General features: G+C 49.6%; 1 protein-coding gene across 8 annotated transcripts in view; it reads right to left on the reverse strand.

The window, feature by feature from the left end:
- The window catches only part of FLNA (filamin A), an 83,238-nt gene that overhangs the window by 28,439 nt on the left and 35,372 nt on the right, over positions 1 to 19,427 (reverse strand). For 4 of the 8 annotated variants that reach the window (XM_083482751.1, XM_083482747.1, XM_083482748.1 and 1 more), the window contains exons 13-30: positions 18,680 to 18,873; positions 17,903 to 18,016; positions 17,623 to 17,766; positions 17,147 to 17,270; positions 13,653 to 13,813; positions 13,476 to 13,566; positions 12,510 to 12,679; positions 11,920 to 12,037; positions 9,215 to 9,477; positions 7,528 to 8,125; positions 6,611 to 6,784; positions 5,911 to 6,073; positions 4,742 to 4,902; positions 3,362 to 3,532; positions 3,156 to 3,279; positions 2,269 to 2,425; positions 1,210 to 1,399; positions 930 to 953 (exon numbers count right to left, since the gene is read on the reverse strand). In XM_083482751.1, coding sequence (XP_083338877.1) covers positions 930 to 953; positions 1,210 to 1,399; positions 2,269 to 2,425; positions 3,156 to 3,279; positions 3,362 to 3,532; positions 4,742 to 4,902; positions 5,911 to 6,073; positions 6,611 to 6,784; positions 7,528 to 8,125; positions 9,215 to 9,477; positions 11,920 to 12,037; positions 12,510 to 12,679; positions 13,476 to 13,566; positions 13,653 to 13,813; positions 17,147 to 17,270; positions 17,623 to 17,766; positions 17,903 to 18,016; positions 18,680 to 18,873 — 3,141 coding nt within the window. The remainder of the gene's footprint in view (positions 1 to 929; positions 954 to 1,209; positions 1,400 to 2,268; positions 2,426 to 3,155; positions 3,280 to 3,361; positions 3,533 to 4,741; positions 4,903 to 5,910; positions 6,074 to 6,610; positions 6,785 to 7,527; positions 8,126 to 9,214; positions 9,478 to 11,919; positions 12,038 to 12,509; positions 12,680 to 13,475; positions 13,567 to 13,652; positions 13,814 to 17,146; positions 17,271 to 17,622; positions 17,767 to 17,902; positions 18,017 to 18,679; positions 18,874 to 19,427) is intronic. The other 4 variants (XM_083482749.1, XM_083482752.1, XM_083482750.1 and 1 more) reach the window with 1 other exon arrangement.

Genomic DNA, 19,427 nt, shown 5'->3' on the forward strand with positions numbered 1-19,427 from the left:
GAATATGTTCCAGCAGGGGCAAACTAGTGGCTCATCTCTGCAAGTAAAAAACTGAAAAATGGAAAAGAAAGGAAGGACCCTGTTTTGACCCCTAGCAGCTTTGCTTCAAGGAACAGCTTCTCTAGCAAAAGGCCTCTGCCTGGGACCCTGAAGAGCCACTACTGATTTCAATAGTCCATAATGGGTTAAGACAAAGTACGGGCCCCAACTGCCTTCACGTGCGCTACTTGCGAAGCTGGCATTCCCTTACGCTGGCACAAGTCCTGTCATTCAAACTCATCACATGTTTGCTGAAAGTGGAACAGGTATCAAAGGGAGCTACTGAAAACAGTTCTTGTTTAGCAGCAAGCGCAGAGGAGATAATTTTTTTAAAAGCCCAAAACAAACAACAACTAAAGCAGGGCTGTGTCCCTTCAGATATAGGGACTACAATTCTCACCATCCCTGACCACTGGGCCATGCTGGCTATGTCTGGGAGGAGGTGCACCACTGCAAGTGCCACAGCCTCCCCCCCCCGCAATCCCTGAACTAGAAGCTTTAACTGACCAATCAGTGGCACTGCACTTTAAGCGCCCACCTGATCATTTTGGTCCTGGCAAGGTTTTAACAGACCAAGGAATACATATGCTTCTTTTATAGCCTAACCAGGGAAGTGGCAGCTTTTATCCAGGTTCTGTGAAGTTCTATATTAGCAACTGACCCAGTTTTCAGCAGAGACCTGCTTTGAGAACAAGAGGTCCCTTCCAGATGGAATATTCCAACCAGCCCTTTGGGCAGGGAAGCCTGACTGCCCTCTCCTCTCTGACCTGGGGCAGAGGTGGAGCCCAATGCCAGTGTGAGACCATGCAGCGGAAAAGGAAGCAGCGAGAGCAGGCAGGCAGGCAGGCAGACTTGGGGTGGGGGAAGGAAGCCATCAGCAAGCTGCTTACCTAGCCCATGACCTCCAATCGACACTGAGGTGAAAGGGCAAAGAGCAAGGGTAATCAGAGTGAGACAAGAATCACACGGAACAGTGCACAATTAAAATAAAACACAGGAGAACATAGGCAATGTGGCATTTCCCTCCCCATGGTGGGTGAGCGGTGTGGCCGGATGTGCCCGGCAAAAAGCAGTCGATGTGGGAGGGCGTGGCATTATTTTAGCGTGGCTCGCCCCACCCTCCAGCAGCCCTCACCCCCCATAAGACCCTCACCTGGGAGGAGCGCTCACCTGTGACGGTGCACTTGCTGGCGTCGCCAGTGGGCAGGGCCCGGATGCGGTACGGCGAGTAGGGGATCTCATCCCCACCGTACTTGATGAGGATAGTGTACCGGCCGGTCATGTCTGGGACATACGACACAGTGTAGGTGCCATCTTGGTTGTCACGGATGGTGGCTTTCTTGGGCTTGCCCTCAGGATCCTGGCCACGGCACAGCCCAGGAAGGGGGGGTTAGAAGGAAGGCAAGCATTTCAAGTTAAGAAGCGGCAACTGCAGCAGCCATTGTAAACCTAGGTCCCTGCCCCAAAGTTGTTATGGTCATGAGAATCTGACAGGAATTTGTATGAGTGAAAACCCACTTGAACCCTAAATGGCACAAAAAGACAGCCGCCACGAGCATTTCTTGCTGTTACATAGGAAAGCACTGAAAGGACATTTTATGTTTAAAAGGGGTGGGGGGCTGAGCAAGGCATGAATAAACTGGGATTACCAAGGAGGAGTTGTGAAATTGGTCAGTGACCTACACAACACCCTTGCTATGCTTTAGATGCAAGCTCAGCTTAAGGTTGCCACCACTATAGACCTCTGGTTCAAAATGAGTACTGAAATCTACTGTCTTGCTGCAGTGGGATACTCAGGAGTCAAGAGACTCTCACCAAGTGCAGGGTTGGTGGCCCTTCTAAGTATAGGATGAGAAGGGTAGCTTGAGTCAAGGGCAGAAAGCTCTGGACAATGAACAAGGCAGCGTTTTCTGCCATTTGGAAATGTTATCAAAGCTCCCACCCTCCGAGTACAAGACAGCAAGTATGACTATGCAACCATGGGGCTTATAGAAATCAGTGAGGATGTTGCCACAAGGCAGTGCCACCACGTGACTGAATGAAGGAGCTCACAGTCCACCTGACTGCAGCTTATGTGTACCTTCAGACTTGTCCCAGTCTTTTCCACATCATCTCCCACTGATTTATCCCCCAAGTATCTACCGTGGAACCGACCCCTCTGCCCTGAAGGCCTTCTCACAGCAACCCCCAACCTGCATTCATCTCCCCTTCGGACATTGTTCCACTTACGGTGATCTGGACGGCCAGCAAGCCCTCTCCCGCATCCTTGGCATCAATTGTGAACTCCACAGGCAGGCTGGCTGGCACACCTGTTGTGTTCAGCCCTGGGCCACTAGCCTTTACCTTGCTGGCATCATGTGTGGGAAGAACCTTCACCTTGAATGGACTGTGTGCATAGAAAAGAGGGAGGGAGAGAAGTGCCTCTGTTAATGTTAGGCAACTGACAGAAATGGCCACACCCCATCCCTCAACTCCAGGGTGCACAGGTGTTCCCCCACAGGATCATTAAGGGTCACTCATCTTTCTCTTACACAAAATAAAGGCATTATAATCTGAGGCCACTGCAGCCTGATGGAATCCTCTACTAATGAGAAGTTCCCACTGACAGGGCAGCACGTTCAGCAGAAACAACGGTAAGTGTAAGACACTGTACACTGGGCTCAGTGTTCCAGGAAAAGCTTTCAAGTCTTGTGCCAGTTTTTGCTCTAACACAATTTGCCAGTCGACAGTAAGAGACAAAAAGATCTGTGGCATAAGGTTTTGCTTCCAACACTGATTACATGGGAGTCTTTAATAGATTTGCAGAGGCCCTCTCTCAAACAACTTGCCCAATGTGTTCAATGAAACTTTAAAAACATTATCCTGAGAGGTAAGTCCCCTAGCCTCAGATTCTCAAGTGCTGGGTTTACAAACACTCTGGATTTACAGTAAATGGTGAAATCATATGAAGCTTTGGAAACATCAAAAAGCAGCCATTGCTATTAGAGTCTCTGCCTTGGCTCAGAGGGGCTAGAAGCTTCCTTATGAATGTCAGTGTACCAAGCTTCTGTCCTAAGGAGGCTTCTGAGTCTCACTGTCTTCCCTCTGGCCTACAGTGGCCAACCCACAACCCATACCTGCGGGGCACCTCCTCATCTCCATAGTGCACAGCAATGCTGTATGGGCCTTCCCGGCTTGGCACGTAGCTCGCGGTCTGAGTCCCGTCAGCATTGTCCACCACATCTACAGGCTCCACCACTCCTGCAGGAAGAGTTCAACAGGTGAGAGAAGGGCCAAGCCCCAGGAAGGCACTACTGGTCTAGTCAAGCCGAGATTTGCTTACCTTTAGGGCCCTGAACTTTGACCTGGAGGGGTGCCACACCTGCCTTGCTGGTGTCAACCGTGAAGGACTGGGGGACATTGGCTCTGACAACACCTGGAGTCAGGCCAGGGCCTGAACATTTAACTTTAGATGAATCTATCACATCATGCACAGGCACTTTGAAGGGGCTCCCTATGCAGAGAGAGAGAAGGGGGTGAAAAAAGTTGGATTTGAGCCCAGAAACCACTTCAAGGTTTCAGGTAAAGCACACACTCCTTACATCAAATGCAGTTTTAAAAGAAGTCTCTTGCTTTTGAGTCCCACCCACACTTGTGTTTTAGGAGTCCAACTTTACTCGTGGAATTCCTAACCAGCAAGTCCTATTTGCAATCCAATTGCCTGTCTCTTTGATCTTCCAGGGGACTCAAGTGAAGCATACAATCATAAAACCATAGAACTGTAGAGCTGGAAGGGCCACAGGCGGCATTGACCAATGCTCAGCAATGATGGGAGTTGGGGAGTCACAGGTCCCCCACCCCTATGTGGCATGCCCTACGGTCCGCAGCCTCTGATCCCACACTAAGCATTACACCATCCTGCTTGCCCAGCCCACTCCTGCCTTGCTGGAGATTGCTCAGAGGAGAGCTGACAAAGTGCACCAAGAACGCAAAACAGAGATGGATATGAACTTGTTTTGCAGAATATTTAGGCCAAGTAACCTTGGGCAGCTTGAAATCTTGCTTTCATTATTTAGGTACCAGGAGAGCCTAATGGGACTATATGCCTCTCTTTTGGCTAGAAAGGCAGCCTAAATTTCCACCAGTGCCCTGCCCAGAACACAGAAAACACCAAAGTGGTGAAAAATCAAGAGCAACAATTGCATTGTGGAGCCCAGGGAAGAGCAATCTTTTCCGGTCAGTGGACCAGATCCTTAGGTCACCCAGACCTTGTCAGCCATTTTGGCAGGTGCGCAGGGCCACCCAGGTGTCAATGAACTGATGTCACCATGGCAGCTGGCAGCGAGTTTTCCTTTGCCCAGGCAGTGCAAAAATCAAAGCACTTGGCCAAAGGCACAAAACATTGCAATCCCCAACAGCAATTCAGTCAAATCCCACTTTAGGCAGGAAGCCGCATCTTTACCTGCCTCACACCAAATGCTATATGATGGCAGGTGGGCAGGACTCAAGGGGAACTATTGTGGGCCAAATTAGGACTCCTGCCGGGCCTCACTAGGACCATGGGCCAGAGGCTCCTGACTGCTGGAGTAGCCTCCCTCTCCCTCTCTAGGGCCATGTATGCCAAGAGCGACAGAAGATGCCACCATCACCAACCTATAAATCAGTTGCCCATGCCACTTCCTGCCTACCACTGCCACACACACAACCCAGCCCCAATCGGTACCTGGCACTTGGTGGCCACCGTAAGTGACGTTGAGGTTGTAGGTGCCAGGTTCATAGGGAATATATTCCACAGAACAGCTGCCATCTTTGTTGTCAGTGCATGACATCTTTGCTTCAGAGGGACCTTCAACAGCTAGGCCCAGTCCACCAGAACCAGCACCCCTGTAGAAGAAGAAACCAGTTTTGACTCTAAAAGGCCCCAACTGATCAACAAATCAAAGCCTGTGATAGTTGGGAGTCGCTACAGACTCATGCCTCAGGCAAAGAAGATCGAGGAAGTGAACTAGGAAGCTCCTGTTCAAGCAACTTAGAAGCGCAGTGGAAGTGGAAGTGCTTTCATTAAGAACAGTTCTGGGGTAGGCCAATGAATCTTGCGCGAACTCTTAAAAAGCTAAAATCCCCACAGGCCAATGAATTTTAAAATTCACAGAGCAAGAAACCATTTTGGTTGCCTTAAGGATTAGTTGTACCTTAAGTATGCTATCTTGTTTTGTATACTTAAGAGCCTGGGTGGCTGGATCAGACCACAGCCTGCCTAGTCTTATCCGCCCTTCCAACCATGTTTTCCTGCTTATCCTTTTAACACCAATCTTTGGGCCGGGAAGGGAGCAGATACGATGCAAAGCAAAGGAATCCCAACTGAGACAGCATTTTTCCTTATGTTCTCACCACCTTTAGAAGTGCTACTGCTAGGAGCCGACTTCATTTTCCAGGCTGCTTCTCCAACTAGCTCAGTGCTGCATTACTGTGACTGCAAAAAGCTGGCCAGGATCTCATCTCGTTAAAGAGATGCTTTTCACATTTATTACATTTGTCACTTACCACATAAAAGCAACTGAGTAAGATTCAAAACACTAAAAGAATAAAACCTTTACTAAAAGTGCTTCGCCTGCAATATTATAAAAAGCACAAAACTTTTAATTTACTTTTTGCTTTTGCATATTAAAGCCCTGCCTTCCTGCAAGATTCCTAGCAGCCACCAAGGTGATCCATTAGAGGGTAGCAGATGACTTCATTCCTGCCCATTCCAGATTAGCACAGCTTCTTTTGAGGGCTGGGCTGCACCCCCGAGGGTAGCAGGCCAGGTCGGCTGCCCAAACCAGGCGGTGATGCCCTTCTCGGACCGCACCCTTTGCACAGCAATCCTCCTTGGTCTCTCTCCAGTTTTACCTGGTCTCCACCGTGAATTTGTTGGGCTTGTTGGTGGTCCCACTTTGGATGCCAGGACCATGCACTCGAACCCTTGTGGGGTCACATCCTTCTGTTACTGGAACCCGGAAGGGGCTGCTCGGCACAGGGCTGCCATTGTAAGTCACATCAATAGAGTGGACACCTGAAGAAGAAGAAGAAGAAGGGGGAAAGCTGGAGCTCTTGGGTGCTATGCCTCAAACTTCAAAGCCTATGCATCGCGGAAGCCCTCCTGTGACCTCAGGTGTGCGCAGACTGGTGGCAGTCAAGCTCACTCCTCTGGCACTATTCCCTTAATGCCCAGGCTCAAGCAGCCCAAGACATTTTGCTATATGAGGCAAAAAATGTTTGATGGAGCACATGCTTAACAGTCATGATTAAAGAGCATGTGTGCATGCTACACACACATTTTCACTCTCCACAGTTTCCAAAAAGGAGGTCCCCTCATCTTGCCCAATGGTAGGGCCAGAAGTCTCAGGTGGCCAACACTGAAGACTGAACAACAGCATCAATCGCCCATGAAACTGGGCACATTTTCAAAGCAAAAAGGGCAGGCTTGTGAGGCAAGCGTTGAAGAGGATCTTGGAAATCCATAGCCCCTCCGTTAGGGTCTGCACCATCAGGACCAAGGGGGCTCCCCACATCATGAACGCCCCTCCCTGCCGCTGCACAGCTCTCTCACCATCTTCATATGGAGTGTACTCCACATTGTAGGTCCCATCCCCATTATCACGCACATAGCTCTCGGTCAGGTTTCCTGAGGGATTGGACACTCTCGTCTTGACATGAGGGCCTCCAGCCTTAGTCAGGGCTCGTGCATCTACGCTGAACTCTGTGGTGGCTTCACGGAACACACCTGGTGAGCACAAGCAGGGTCAGAAGTCATGGAATATGGAAGGAGGCTGCACAACAGGACTCTCCCAACCCAGTCTCATTTTGCATCCTGTTTCATGAATGACCCGAGGCCCTAAACTGTATCCAGCATCACCTGGGAATGTAATTTGGAATGTGGGTCTGAGCCAAAGCCCCAAGTCATTTGCACCTATCACCAGAACTATCCCCAGGCCAAATAAGACATCCTCAGGGCAAGATGGAGGCCATCCATCACAGCCAAGCTTGACATGAAGGGTCTTCACCCCCCCCATTACTTTCCTCTCTAGCCTACACCTCCAATCCCCTTATTATGAAGCCCCCTGGCTCAGGACAAAATGGTTTACCAGCATCCTGTGCCCACTTGTCACCAGCATATAACAGGTTTGACTTTCTACCCCTTCTGTCTCTGAAGAAAATTTCTATAAGGATAATGCCTGGTGAAGTCTTAAGGAAGCCCCAAGAGGGTTGTTTGAAACTTCCAATGCCTCTGCCCTATAACTAGGGGGAAACAAATTTATTCCCAAAAATACAGACGGGCAATTACGTTTTCCTTCTGCAGCTCAAGCAAGTCATCTAAATTCAAATTAGGCTGACACAAATTTGTCACAGCAATTCCCTTTCCCCTCTCCAAACCCAAGCCATAAACTTCCTAGGACAGGCTGCAGACTACTCAACGCCAAGTCCCACTGGGACACTCTTCCAAGGAGAGGGCCCAGCCAGCCTCACCTTTGCCTTCCACTCCGGGCCCGTAGACTTTAACTCCAGACGTGTCCACAGCTGGTTCCACGTTGAGCTTGCTGGGGAAGTTTGGCACAGGCTGCCCACCGTATTTGATTGTGATGGTGTAGACACCCGGGCAGAGAGGGATGTAAGTGATGGTGTAGGTGCCATCGCCGTTATCCCGCACGTGGACCTCCGCCTGTGTGCCGCTTTCCGAAATGATCTCAATGGTGAGCTCTGCGCTGCCGGCACTGGAGCAGTCCACGCTGAACTCTCCCGCCTGCCCCACCGTGGCGTGCTCCAGCCCTGGCCCAGAACACTTCACTTTGGACGGATCAAAGCCAGGCAACACCTGGGCTTTGAAGGGAGAGCCCGGCACATGGGTGTCAGCAAAGAGGATGTTGATGTTGTACTCGCCAGGCTCCGTGGGCAGGTAAGAGACGGAGCAGGTGCCATCTCCATTGTCCAGGCACTCGATCTTGGCCTCACAAGGGCCCTCCACAGTCAGGCCAAGGCCTCCGTTGCCAGCCCCTTTGGTATCTATGGTAAAGGGGGCAGGAGCGCCAGCCAAGCCACCCTTCAGGCCTGGTCCATAGGCCTTCACCTGGGACAGGCCAAGGGCAGGGGGAACAAGGAAAGAGAAGACAGAAGAAGAATGCTCCATGGTCACTTTGGCCCATCAAACAAGACCTTTAAATAAAAAGGATTTATCAAGGCAAACCCTCCCGCCATCAAAAGGTGACTATTTGCTGCACCCAGATGAAGACAAATGCTTTATAAATGGTCAACTTGCCCCTTCAGATCTATGCAGGGCTCTGAGTGACTGAGTTCATGGAGATGTGTGCAGATCTCAATCTACAGTGGCAACCACCCAGAGCCAAGTTAGCACAGCGATGAGAAGGCTCTAGTCCAGGGAGGATGGGGGACCGGGGCCCCTCTTCCAGGTGCCATTTCACTCCTAGCAGTCCCAGCAGTCAGCATGATAGGACTTGGAGTCTTACAACATATGGAGGAGAACAGCAGCCTCCACCTCAACTCAAGTCTGCACTACTAGACAAGCCCTCCTTTTCAGGAAAGAAGAATTAAGGGCATTCAGAGTTTTGGGTTTTTTTTTGGAAACTCAAGCACTAATTTGCCCAGGGAGAGGATGTGTCTCTCCTAATATGGTCAACACATACTCTTTATTAGGCATGTGCACACACACAAATAATTTAAGCCCCCCACCCACTGGAATAACCAACATCCACACCGTCAGATTAATCTAGACTCTTAAGGGTTTGCTGTCTGCATAATAGTGGTTTCCTGTCCACAGTGCCCCCGTATGCCCCCTAACCAGGCCCGCTTTGCCTGGTCTAAGTATATGAAATGGCTGGAGCTCACTGGCTAGGTCAGAATGTTATTGTACTGTGAAGTTACAGGAATGGAAGGTTTGAGACAGGAAAAAAGAAAAGTCAAGATTTAGGACAAAACGAATTCGGTGAGGAAAGACACTTCAAAAACAGGGCACTCTGTGCATGCCCCATGTGACCACCACCACATACATGCGGCAAGAAACCACTCAGAGTTCTAGAACACAGGAGGTGGCGAGCAGACAGCTGTTCTGCCCATCCACACAGAGACTGAATCAGCCAACAAGGCCCAATCCCTCGGCCACATTAATGGGGTGTGGGGTGTGTGTGTGTGGAGCTCCTACCTTGGATGGGTTGGTGGGGGGTACAGCCTCCACAGGGAAGGGGCTGCCTGGGACTGGCACACCATCATAGGTCACGTCTACTTCATATGGCCCCTCTTCCCGGGGGATGAACTTCACCACGCTGTTGTCGGAGCTGAGGCCTGGCTCCACCTTGCAGGGCACAGGTTTGCTGGAGGGGCCTGTGATCTTGGCAGCCACCTTGCCTTGGCCACCAGCCCCCTTCGACTTGACGGTGAACTCCTGGTCCTTGCCCACTTCCACTTCTGCAAAAAACAATGTGCGGGGGGCAGAGTGTGCATGTTTGTGTCAGATCTCAAGTGTATTTGGCCCTTTGAATTAAAAAAGGAGGGGAGAGATCCTCCTCTTCTGGGCCAAGTATTCCTACCCCCAAAATCCACTGCTTTGCCTGCCCTATAGAGAGCGGCTTAAGAATTGCTAAGACAGAACCATCCACTAGATTCCTAGGTAGCCGTTTCTCAGATTTATAGCACCACTTCCTAAGGCCTAGAGAAGGTGACAATACTTTTGTGGCTGGGGTTAAGTTGCAGGGGGGGGAGGGGAGAGAAATACTGGCATGACTAGTGTTTCCTGAAAAAAACAAAGACCTTGGAGTGCTTCCAATCATCTGGCCCTGGCAGGTCTCCAGGAAGCAAAGATTTTTAATCCAGCTGCCACTTGGGAGGCATCTAAAAATGGGGAATTTTCCCATCATGGTTTGACCTCCATGGAACTCCAAAACCCTTCCGGGGGGGGGGGTTGTAGTAGATGATTGCCTGTGTGACAAAATGCCCCCAATCTTGTCAGGGCAAGACTCCACAAGACCAGTTTAAAGCTTGCTGATGTTGGGAGCACAGATGGGTTGACAGGGATTTTTATTGTGTGGAGGCTCTGCCACATGGTATGGGGAGGAATGTACACACATGAATAGCGCAGAAACTGCAATGTGTCAAGGGGGAGGGTGGAGATGGGCAGGAGGAGAATGCTGCTGCAATAGCTTAGAATCATTCTGCAGACTCGCACAGCTGCCACTCAAAAGGCCATTGCATTGAGCTTCACCCTTAACATGCAGCAGGCTTGCTAGTCCTGCCACAATAGGCAACACCACGGGAGCTGAATTTGCTAGAACCAAGGGGAAACCACCCAGCTCCCCTTGTTATTTCTGCTATTGCCAGGAGGTGTGGTGTTAATGTAATCTTGTTATATTTATAGCACTGCAATTATGGGTTTTGTACGTTATTATATTTGCCATTGTGGTTTTCTTTTGCCGTGAAATTGTTATTGTGACAACCGATTGAGATGCATTCCCGTTTCCTAGGCTGCAAAAGCTGCTTTGATTTTTTTGTAGGAGGGAAGCATACAAATAAAATTATGATGTTGCTGCTTCACATCACAGGCTGGTGAAGAGGATGACGGGAGCTGGGTTGGCAAAAATGCAGCTAACTGAAACCCCAGGGCAAGTTCTAATGGGTGGGTTGCTGCTGGGGGAGAGGATGCGGATGGGAACCAAGAGTGCTAGATGTGCTGCCGCCGCCATTTTGGGCAGAACTCTGTGTTTTAAGTGCAATGTGATTTGGCCCCAGGGCTCAGGAAAGGTCCTACTCTAGTTTTTATGGCTGTAAAAGTACATTTGCAAAAGTGAGTATGCTTGAAGGACAATGCCTCCTGGAACTCATAAACCCAAGACAGCAAGCAACAGAGCAAAACTATTCTACATTTGCTCTGCAAAATTGCAGGCCTGCAAAACCCTATTAATGCAAGACTTCTCAATGTGGACATATCTTCTGAGCTGCCTGAATCTGCCTCGCAGGGGCCAAAACTTCCCAAGGGATGCTGGAACAGATGGGCTCTTGGTCTGATCCCAGAAGGCTTTACCAGCCAGCTGCAAACACTGGCTGTATTGTAATCCTCAGGGATAAACTTGACATGGCCAACCTACTTCAGAAAAGCCAATGACTGCAGAGAAGCAGAGTAGACCTTTAAGTGTGTGATAGATCATTTCTTTATTAGGTGGTTACCTTTTAAGAATTTTTTTTTAAAAAAGAAAAGAAACCCAACAAGGGTTGTGTAAACAGCAGCTGTACAGTTCAGGCACCACCCTCCTCCACATCTGGTGCCCTCCAGATGTTTTGGACTACAACATGATTCGCCTCAAGCACATTGTAGTTGAAAGCATCTGGAAAACACCAAGTTGGGGGAAGACTTACTAGTTCAATTCAATCTTCATTTGAAAGGAAGGGGGCAGAGACAAACTAACTAATTTAAGGGTGGCTTTAGATCAAATTGTAACTTGTAGGAACACAATACCTTTACTAGAGCCATCTTACCTTATTCCCAAATTTGACTCTTGTGCTGCTTTTATAAAATTAGGCTTACTCTAATGAGCAAAGACTTTTACATTTTAAATACATTTTCTTTGGGTATACCAGCCAAGAAAGACCGCAGCTTGGAATTTTGAACAGATGAAATGATATAGGCATGCAGTGATGCAACCAGAGCCAGGATGACTTCACAAAGAGCCCGTCCTGTTACTGCTGCAAAAATCTGGAGATCCAGATGCCTGTTTCATGCTGGCCAAAAGTATGCTATAATGATGTCATAAATGCTAGATGCAGAGTGTTTAGAGGTTAACACTGTATGTAGTTCATCACCCTTTCCCAGGATACAGGCACTGCTATGTCCAGCATTTAAGTCACTGGGATACATACTGTCGCCAAGTCCAGAGATCTTGATCTTGCCGAGGTCCAGGGTGGGTGCCACTCCCACACTGAAAGGGCTTTTGGGGATGTGGTCTCCTCCATATGTAACATTCACTCCAATGTTACCCTGAAAGTCAAGAACCATGACTGTCATCACTTAAAGACACCATTTTTGAGTGATAAAGAGACAGCCTTCTCCCGCCCTCATCCTGCCAACTCGAAGCCACAGCCAAATCTAGTTTCTTACCTGAGTAGATTTTAAAGACTACTTTAACTGAGACTGTAAGCCTGTATCTGGACAGCAACACCTCCCGACACTTAGCAAGGGCTCCTCCGCAAGGGGGGGGGGGGGACCTTGCATATAGCACATCCAGGACAAGACTAGGCTAGAACACCAACCCTACATGCAAGCCACAAACCATCCTATTTGCCTAAACCTGCCACACCAGGCTCCTCTTTCCTTGCTCTTCTTAGAGTTTGAAGACGCCAGATCCTAGCCGGCTTTGTGTATTCTGGGATGAAGTCTGCTACTGACCAAGAAATCTTGCCTCGGGGATAAGAGAGCCCTTAAGATCCCATGTCTCCTCCCCATCACTCACCTGCTGCACAGGGGTGTATTTGACAGTATAAGTGTTGTCATGGTGGTCAATTATTTCAGAGTCTCTAACAGCCTCTCCTTTGGCCGGGCCAGTGAACTGGACATCCAGCTTAGCCTTGCCAGCTGCCTTGGTGTTGACTGTGAAGTAGGTTGGTTTGCCTATCTCCACACCTGTAGCGAAGGGAGGTGAAAGTTAAACAACTTTTCTAATAAGCTCCTTAGTACAATGCTTACCAGAATCCCCCCACCCCAATCATCCAGTTTAGGACACAAACCATTCGCCCAAAGCCACCTCTTGCCTAGGTTTGAGTTCTACCCATTTTGCAAATTGGGACACTCAATAAAATGCTTTCATCAGCTGCCTTCAGCTGTCCATACTAGAGGCTCAGTATTCCCATTTCCTTCCTCACACCATCCACTCTTGACTTCCAAAGGGGTGGTTGAGGATTTCTGCCTAAGAGATGGGACAACACTGGAGAGAGAATGCCCTTAGATGCCCTCTCCTCATAAACTTGGGAGAAACTTTGGACAGCAGAGGAAGGAAGGCCTGTAACCCAACCACAGCCCCTTCCCCACCATGTGACCTCCTGGGAGTATTCCCAATAATCCCTGGTTACTCGCAGGATCCTATCAGTGTGGGAGGGAGGGGTAGAAATGCTCCTCAAGGAGTACTGAGGACTAACAAAGCCCCATCCCACCAAGGATTGATAAATCATGCCCCCACTATTTGGCGGTCCATAACACAAGCACTGTCCTGGATTCAGAGTCATGCATACTTCTAAGTATGGGAATCAGTGGGTCTAAAGAGTTGGAGCTTCAAAGCTCCTGCACAAATTTTAAGAGAAACGGGTACCTTTGGGAGGAATTTTAGTCATCCTTGCTCTAGCTTAGGCTCCAAGGATCCCGATACCCAGCCATACAGTTCAGCCCCAATTCACCCCCATTTACAGAGCATCCCCCAGCTCACCACTCCTGTTGAGTCCAGGTCCCTCAGCCTTGACTTTGCTGGCATCATGTGAAGGATCCACTTTGATTCTGATGGGGCTGGTGGGGGTGGCCTGCAGATGAACATGAAAACATTGCTTCCTACACTTTTTTGGCCTCCTCCCCACCCCCACCCTTCTGCAGTAAGAGGAGCTCTTACCTGGTCAGCAAAAAGCACCATAATGGTGTAGCTGCCAGCACCGCGGGGTGTGTACTTGACTGTGAAGGTGTCATTGTCATTCCGAATGATGTCAAAGTCTATGTCTGCCTCTGCTGGGCCCACAACGCCTGGTGCACACTTGATGCCAATGCTCACGTCACCTTTTAAGAAGCAAAAAGTGGGAGTGAGACAGCAGCTTTAACTGGAACCCAGCTGCTTTATTGTGGCCTTCCCAAAGGTACAGCACAGAGAAGGGGAACCTGTGGCCTCCAGATGGCATTTAACTTCCACTACCACCAGCCCCAATCAAGACAGCTAGTGGTCAGGGAAGATGAGTTGTAGTCCAACACCACCATCTGGAGCAGCCTTTCTCAACATGTGGGTCCCCAGATGTTGTTGAACTACAACTCCCATCACCCCTAGGTAGCAAGGCCAGGGCTCAGGGGTTATGGGAGTTGTAGTCCAACAACATCTGGGGACCCACAGGTTAAGCCCTGCTGATCTGGAGGATCATGAGTTCCCTGTTCCTGGTGTAAAGGTAAAGGTAAAGGGACCCCTGACCATTAGGTCCAGTCGTGGCCAACTCTGGGGTTGCGGTGCTCATCTCACTTTATTGGCCGAGGGAGCTGGCGTACAGCTTCCAGGCCATGTGGCCAGCATGACTAAGCCACTTCTGGTGCATGGAAATGCCGTTTACCTTCCTACCGGAGCAGTACCTATTTATCTACTTGCACTTTGACGTGCTTTCGAACTGCTAGGTTGGCAGGAGCCGGGACCGAGCAACGGGAGCTCACCCCGTCGCGGGGATTCGAACTGCCGACCTTCTGATCGGCAAGTCTTAGGCTCTGTGGTTTAACCCACAGCACCACCCACTTTCCTGGTGTAGCAGGTCTCTAATACTGAAGGCAACAGGTGGGTACTCGAGTAACTCCTAGCTACTGACTGGCTCCAAAGGTTTGCAGCTGGAGTGGAGAGCAGGGAATCATCATAATCATTCCTGGCCTCTGACGGAGATGCAGTGTGAGATCATGACCTAAGGCAGCAGTATTATGAAACCTTGACTGAAAGTAAGCCCTACTGAACACAATAGGAAGTGATTCCAAGTAGTTTCAGGAGTCCACTGAAGTAGAGGGGAAGAGTCTTCGTGACCAGGTTTCAGTTTGGCAACAGAGGCCAGCATTCTGTCAGTTGTCTTCAACGGGGGGGGGGGGGGGGGACAACCGGTTTTAATCCTATAGCATCCAGGCTTGCTGGGGTGTGATTTCTGCAAGGGAGGGCTATAGGTTTCTTGGCATCCTCCCCCAACTATAATGCCCAGAACTCTTTGGGAAAACCACAACTGTCAAAACGACAGCAAAGAAAATCTAGCAAGCCATACATGTCAATGGAGTGGGTAAATAACTCAAGGCACTTCTAGCTTCATATGCAACAATGCCCTTGTTGTGTCTCATGGACAGAGGAGCAGTCAGCAACTAACAGGGAAGAGGCCTTGAGGGAAAGAGAATGATGATAAAAACAAACAAGGACTGCTCATCTCATTGCCAATGACTGTTCAGGGACACACTTAAACAGTATTAGAGTGTGGCCTGACTCAGATCTAATGCAAGACAACAGTGAAGGAAGTTTAGCTATTATTTAGCATTGACATTGAAACAGATAAGGCACAGTTGATAGCTGTTGCTCCACTTTTGCAGGCCACTGTAGCTAGAAGGTGAAATGCTGAGCAGGGAGCAAAAGCAGATGTTTGGAAGCCTGGAAGCCTTAAAGCATGTTTGGGGACCTTAAATCCATGGTTTGGTGTGGCCCAAGCCAGGGGTGTAGTGTGCCAGGGGTGCCATGGCCCCAGGCGCACCATTTCTGACCTCAGTGCTTCTCTCCACTCGCCAAGGATCCCCCCTGGCCAGGATCCCCTCTGCGCAGGCAGGCAGGCAAGTGTCTCAGGGCAGCCCTGCTTTGCTCCAGCGGCAGCGCTGGTGGTGAGGGTTGGGCTGGCAAGCGCTCTCCCCAGGCGCCGGCAACCAACGCTATGCCACTGGTCCAAGCACAAGAGTGAGTGAGTGAGTGTTGGGAGTCAGGAGAAGCATGGCTCTTCCCTTTCTCCTTGCTTTCTACCTTACTTCTCCCTCACCCTGCATTAGCCCTGGAGAGCCCTCCCAAGTACAGGAACTTTAAAGGGTCAAAGCTTCTAAACATTAAATGAGGCAGCAAGCAACAGCTATTAGGATACAAAAGGATCTGCTGAACTGGGCAATAAAGAAGGGAGCGGCTGATCTCTGCAGAGGGAGCAGAAACAGATTGCACAACTTTGTCTATTGTTTCCTTAGCTGTCAGCAGAAGAAGAGGGAGAGAGACCAAGGGCAACCCCTTCAATGAAAAATATTCTCAGTGTCGTTTTATGCAAGAAAAAGTTTCTTCTCTGCTCCCACTTAACTGACAATCCCCACCACTTGTAATTACTTGTAAGCCCACCCACCTGTCTGGGTTGCTCCAGCCACTCCAACAGAATAGGAAGAACACACAATGCGGCAGACAAACTCTGATGCGAAGTGCAGCATCCTCTCTCCCCAATAGTAGGCAACATGTATAATGACACAAGCCACTTATGGGGCCAGAAGGGCAGTGCTTCCAACATGGACACTCCACTTAGCCATTGGGGGCTAAAGCCACTGGGATATATTTTAGAGGAGTCTCAAAAAAGGTAAAAATATACACAGAAGGGTAGCTGCGCCAGCTTGTTGGGAACAAATACAGTACAATCAAGTCTTGTGACAGTCTTTAGACAGACAGACAAATTCATTATGGCATAAGCTTTTGTGGCCTCAAAGGATGAAAGTGAATGGGTTTCAACTGACAGAATTTGTTACAGAGACTCTTGTTTTGCTATATTAAAAGGTAGAGGCTGTAGTAAGGCCAGGGACAAGGACCTGGTGAAGCTCAGAGTTGGCCCAGGGGCTCGGTTCCAGTTGCAGTTGTCCGCACACAAAGAAAAGTAGTGCAAAGTCAGGAAACCACCACCTCAACAAGGCAGAGGGCTGCATCCTGGGCTCTGGGAAGGGAGCATCCCAGGACCCTCCTGCAACCTGCCCTGATCCCAGTAAGCAAGAGAAAACAGCTGAGTGGCGGGGGTGGGGGGTGGGGGTGTTAAACAAATGGAGAGTGTAGGCGACTGGCAAGTTTGACCTGCTCTCCATTTATTTATTCTCTCACCCATCCGCATAGGTTGCGATTGTGTATGTAACGTGAGCGTAAGTTGCGGGCCCACTGTTTATGGTCTCCATTCTGGGGCAGTGGGCCAGAGCAAGCCCCCTGCAGTTCTGCCCACAGTGTCTACCCCTCCAGAATGGAGCACCCTCTGAGCTTCCCCCTCCAGCTCTGTTGGGGGGGGCATCAACAGAAGACAACTAGCTTATCAGAGCTGTGCTTCCAGCATGACCAGTCCTGCCCTGGGGCTTCTTGGCCTGGACTCCAGGTGACAGAAGCCCTTCTACACTCACCTTGCCCGGCTTCTGCACAGTCCACTGTGAAGTAGGTTGGCTCGTGAGCCTTCAGGCCAGTCTTTGCCACACCAGGACCATACACTTTCACTTTGTTGGGGTGGCTGCCAGCACCAACGTTGACCTAGAGTGAGAGATGGAAAAACAATGTGATGTAACATGTGATTAGTAATTAAATCTACACAACAAGCACACCAGCCCAGTAAGACCCTGCACACAGACAGCTATAGTCTACACCTGACCTAGCTATCTGCTTGCAAGGGGAAATAAGTTTATTTAGCTACTTGGTAAGGGAAAGACACAAAGAAGCACAAAGTTGGAAGGGTCCCTGAGGGTTATCTAGTCCAACCCCCTGCAATGCAGGAATATGCAACCTTCGTGTTATCAGCACCATGCTCTAACCAACTAAGCTATCTATCCTTTTTTTGCTCTCAGAGTGTGATTTGGGGGTAGGGTGGAATACAGAGAACACCAACCCTGTAGGGACTGTTGGGGATGTTGACTCTGCCCCATGACACCATCGCTGTGTGCTTTACGGGCTTCTTGGGCAGGTAGGAGCAGCTGTAGGTGCCATTGCCATTGTCCTTCACAGAGACATCCACAGGGGATCCTTCAGAGTCCTGCAACGGAGAAACAAAAACAGTAGTCCTTCCTCTGTGGTAAGATCAGCATCCTGGAAGCCTCTTCTCCCATTCTTCATAGTGACAGCACGAGATAAAGCTACGCCCCCTCCGTAGCACAAGCACCAAGTCTCACCTGTACTTGCACCTTGAGAGGAGCCTTTCCACCACTCTTGGCATCTACTGTGAACTCAGCTGGCTTGTTGACTGCAACGCCCGTTTTCTCCAAGCCTGGACCATGGGCTTTGACCTGGAGAGGGGTTGGAAGAGAGGTGTGAACTCCAAAGCAACTTCTGCACAGTTAGAACACACTGCACTGGTCATCATAAGGTTTACAGCTAAACCTTCATTCAGCAGGAATGGCTGGAGCATGGACACAACACTTGAGGTTGTGAGAGCTGTGCCAAGCACACAACTCCATGCTGGAAATGTTTTTTGGGGACGCTACTCCCATGTAGCTCGAGCTAGTCTTGCCCAGTCCCCATCTGGAGTACTTGGTGGTGGGGAGAAGGGCAGCAGAACACCACTGGCTGACAGCAAATCAAAATAAAAGTTTGGATTGCCAAAAGGGACAATGTGCTTGAAGACCTCTTTCTACCACTGCCACTCCTCAACCAGAAGCACCACTCAACCCTTCCCTTAACTGTGACCTCCAACTACCAGGCTCTTCCACACAGTCATAAAACCTAGAACCTTTACAGCCAAGATCAGCTTTCCAATAATGTGTATGCTCACACCAGGAAGAGCAGTTGGCAATACACCCCTACAGACGTGGTTGTGACGAGTTCTCAAGCCACCAACATGGGCCAGTTACTGGTTCTCAGTTCTGCTTCCCTCACAGCCTTATACATAGACACACAAGAGTGCCAGGATGCACCATCCCAAAAGGAGTCTCCTTCATGCAGACACTTACCTTCTCTGGGTAGAAGTCCTTGGGAGCAGCTTTGATTTCCGCCATGAAGGGGCTGAGCTTGATGTCTTCGTTGTTGCAGAGCACATGGACTGCATATTCGCCTGGCTCCTGGGGCCAATAGCGCACATTGCAGGAGCCATCGCCCTTGTCGTCACACTCAATCTTGGCCTGCGAGGGACCCTCCACAGAGAAGCCTGCCAGGAGCACATGCAGAACCAGGCATTAGCTCACAGTTAAACCAACACTCGGAAATGCCTATCCCAACAGTTACGTTATCCTGAAGACTTGTATTTAGCTTAAACACTGATAGCATATCAGCATCTAAGGCTGACTACTTAATCCTACAAGGGTTCTGAAGGCTGCTTAGAACTAAGTGAAAGTCATTTAAACAATTTTTGAATACACAGACAAGGTAAAAGTAACAAAGGTGGCTAAACAAAGCTCCACCTAAGCAAAGGCCTTAAACTGCCCAAGGTGACTGCAGCTGAAGGGGCAGGTGGGCTTCCTCAGGCAAAGAGATCCCAGGTAAGGATGTTACTGGTTCCCTGACTGTCCCTTTTCCCTGAACACCAAGTCATACCATCCAGGAACCTGGAGGCTCCTTTAGCGTCAAGGCCAATGCTGACCAAGAAGCGCATCCTTCAGAAATCTGCTTGAGCTTTGGAGCCATCTAAGCTAGGAGGCCACAACACTGTGACAATGAATTCCCCAAGTCAGTTATGCATTGCGTAAACACCAATGCCATAAA

This window comes from Podarcis liolepis (assembly GCF_965112155.1).
Source record: "Podarcis liolepis genome assembly, chromosome: 17".
In the NCBI taxonomy this organism is placed as follows: Eukaryota; Metazoa; Chordata; class Lepidosauria; order Squamata; family Lacertidae; genus Podarcis; species Podarcis liolepis.